The sequence below is a fragment of the Charadrius vociferus genome, unplaced genomic scaffold (genome assembly GCF_000708025.1).
Source record: "Charadrius vociferus isolate BGI_N301 unplaced genomic scaffold, ASM70802v2 scaffold794, whole genome shotgun sequence".
NCBI lineage: Eukaryota > Metazoa > Chordata > Aves > Charadriiformes > Charadriidae > Charadrius > Charadrius vociferus.
In genome coordinates, this window is record NW_009647837.1 from 30,891 (window position 1) to 32,473 (window position 1,583).

At 62.3% G+C, this 1,583-nt stretch overlaps 1 protein-coding gene across 1 annotated transcript in view; it reads left to right on the plus strand.

Moving 5' to 3' along the window:
- Window positions 1-798, plus strand: part of LOC104284478 (retinol dehydrogenase 16-like) — a 1,537-nt gene extending 739 nt beyond the window's left edge. The window contains 2 exon segments of the mRNA XM_009882815.1: window positions 259-422; window positions 581-798. Of these exon segments, the coding sequence (XP_009881117.1) occupies window positions 259-422; window positions 581-798 (382 nt within the window).
- The last annotated feature ends 785 nt before the right edge of the window (window positions 799-1,583 follow it).

Here is a 1,583-nt window from a genome sequence, read left to right on the forward strand (position 1 = left end):
GGACCTCACCCTTGTACCGGATCCTGCGGGCATTGGCCCCGCGGTCCTGTGCTTTGCTTTGGCCCCGGCCCATCTGGACTCAGCAGATGTTTGCTCACATGCCGCCTCAGACACGTACCAGGGCTGGCGCGGGGTAGTCAGGCTCCTGCTGGACCCCCGGCATGGGGCTGCTGTGCATCCACGCGAGAGCCGGTGCCCACGCGCAGCGGAGGCACTCAGGCGCTGCTCCCGCGTCCCATGGGGCTTGATCCCTTCCAGGCTTGAGATGCGTAACTTCGGGGTGAAGGTCAGCATGATTGAACCGGGCTACTTCAAGACGCTGATCACCAACGCTGAGAACATGGAGAATAATTTTCTTTCCATCTGGGAGAATCTTCCGAAGGAAACCAAAGCGAGTTACGGGGAGAATTACTTGAAGGAATGTAAGTACCTCACCTAAGGGTTAAGCGATGCTGTTTCTCTCCTGACACAAGACACATCCCCGGGGCCGTGGGGTGTCCCGCAGCCCCGTTGTCCCACCGAGCCCTTCGGCTTGAGGGTCTAACTCTGGCAGTCTGACTGGTGCTTTCTGCCCCCGCAGTTTTGGTAGCAGTCAAGGACATGCAGAAGAGATGCAACCCCAACCTGAGGCTGGTCACGGACTGCATGGAGCACGCACTGACCAGCCGCCATCCCCGCACCCGCTACTCGGCGGGCTGGGACGCCAAGCTGCTCTACATCCCCCTCAGCTACCTGCCCTCGGCCCTCACGGACGTCGTATTCTCCTGGTCCTACCCCAAACCTGCCCAGAAAGCCTGAGGCAGGGACACGGCGTGGGCAGCCGACGGGCAGGGGCAGCGCAGGGTGGGATCCGGCGTCGCCCGCAGCCGAGGCTGTGCCGAGAGGTTCCTGAATTTCTAACTCACTGTCCGTCTCCCAACCTGCTGTCCTCTGCTCGCAGAGTAGTTCGCTTCTGAATAAAGACAACTCCTCCTCCCCGCCTGGCAGGGTTGGTTTCAGCCTCGGCTCGGGCTGCGGCACCGAGGCCGTGTCCCCACTCCTCCAACAGCACTGGTACTGCCGGCTGTGCCATGCCGGGCTGTGCCGCAGGAGCTCCCGGGGTCTCTGGCTGTTACCCCGAGCACTTGCTCCATCCCTTTGCCCGTGTCCAGGCTCACCCCAGCGTGCAGAGCCTGTCCCAGGGTGAGGGGACAGAGTCACCGTCCCCCACCGGAGCAAATCTGGGCGAGAGGAAGCCCTGGGGCCGGGTGCTGCTGATGGTGTCTGGAGAGTTCAGCGAAATCCAGCTCTGTGGGGCAGCTGGATCCATCCTGCCCACACAAACAGCCATTAAAGGCAAAGCAGAGCTCCAGGCACATGGATCAGCGTGGGGCGAGGCAGGGAATTGCAATCGGGAGGTGCAAAACTTTCCCCGAGGTGCTGCCGCAATCTTGCCTCTCCTCCAGCCTGTCCCAGAGCAACCCTGGCACTGCCCAGGGCACAGGCTGGGGATGGTCCTCCACGCCGGCCTCTATATATACGGCATGAACACGGAGGGTGCAGAAGGCTGTTGCTGAGCCGGTGCCCGAGGATGTGGCTGGGGC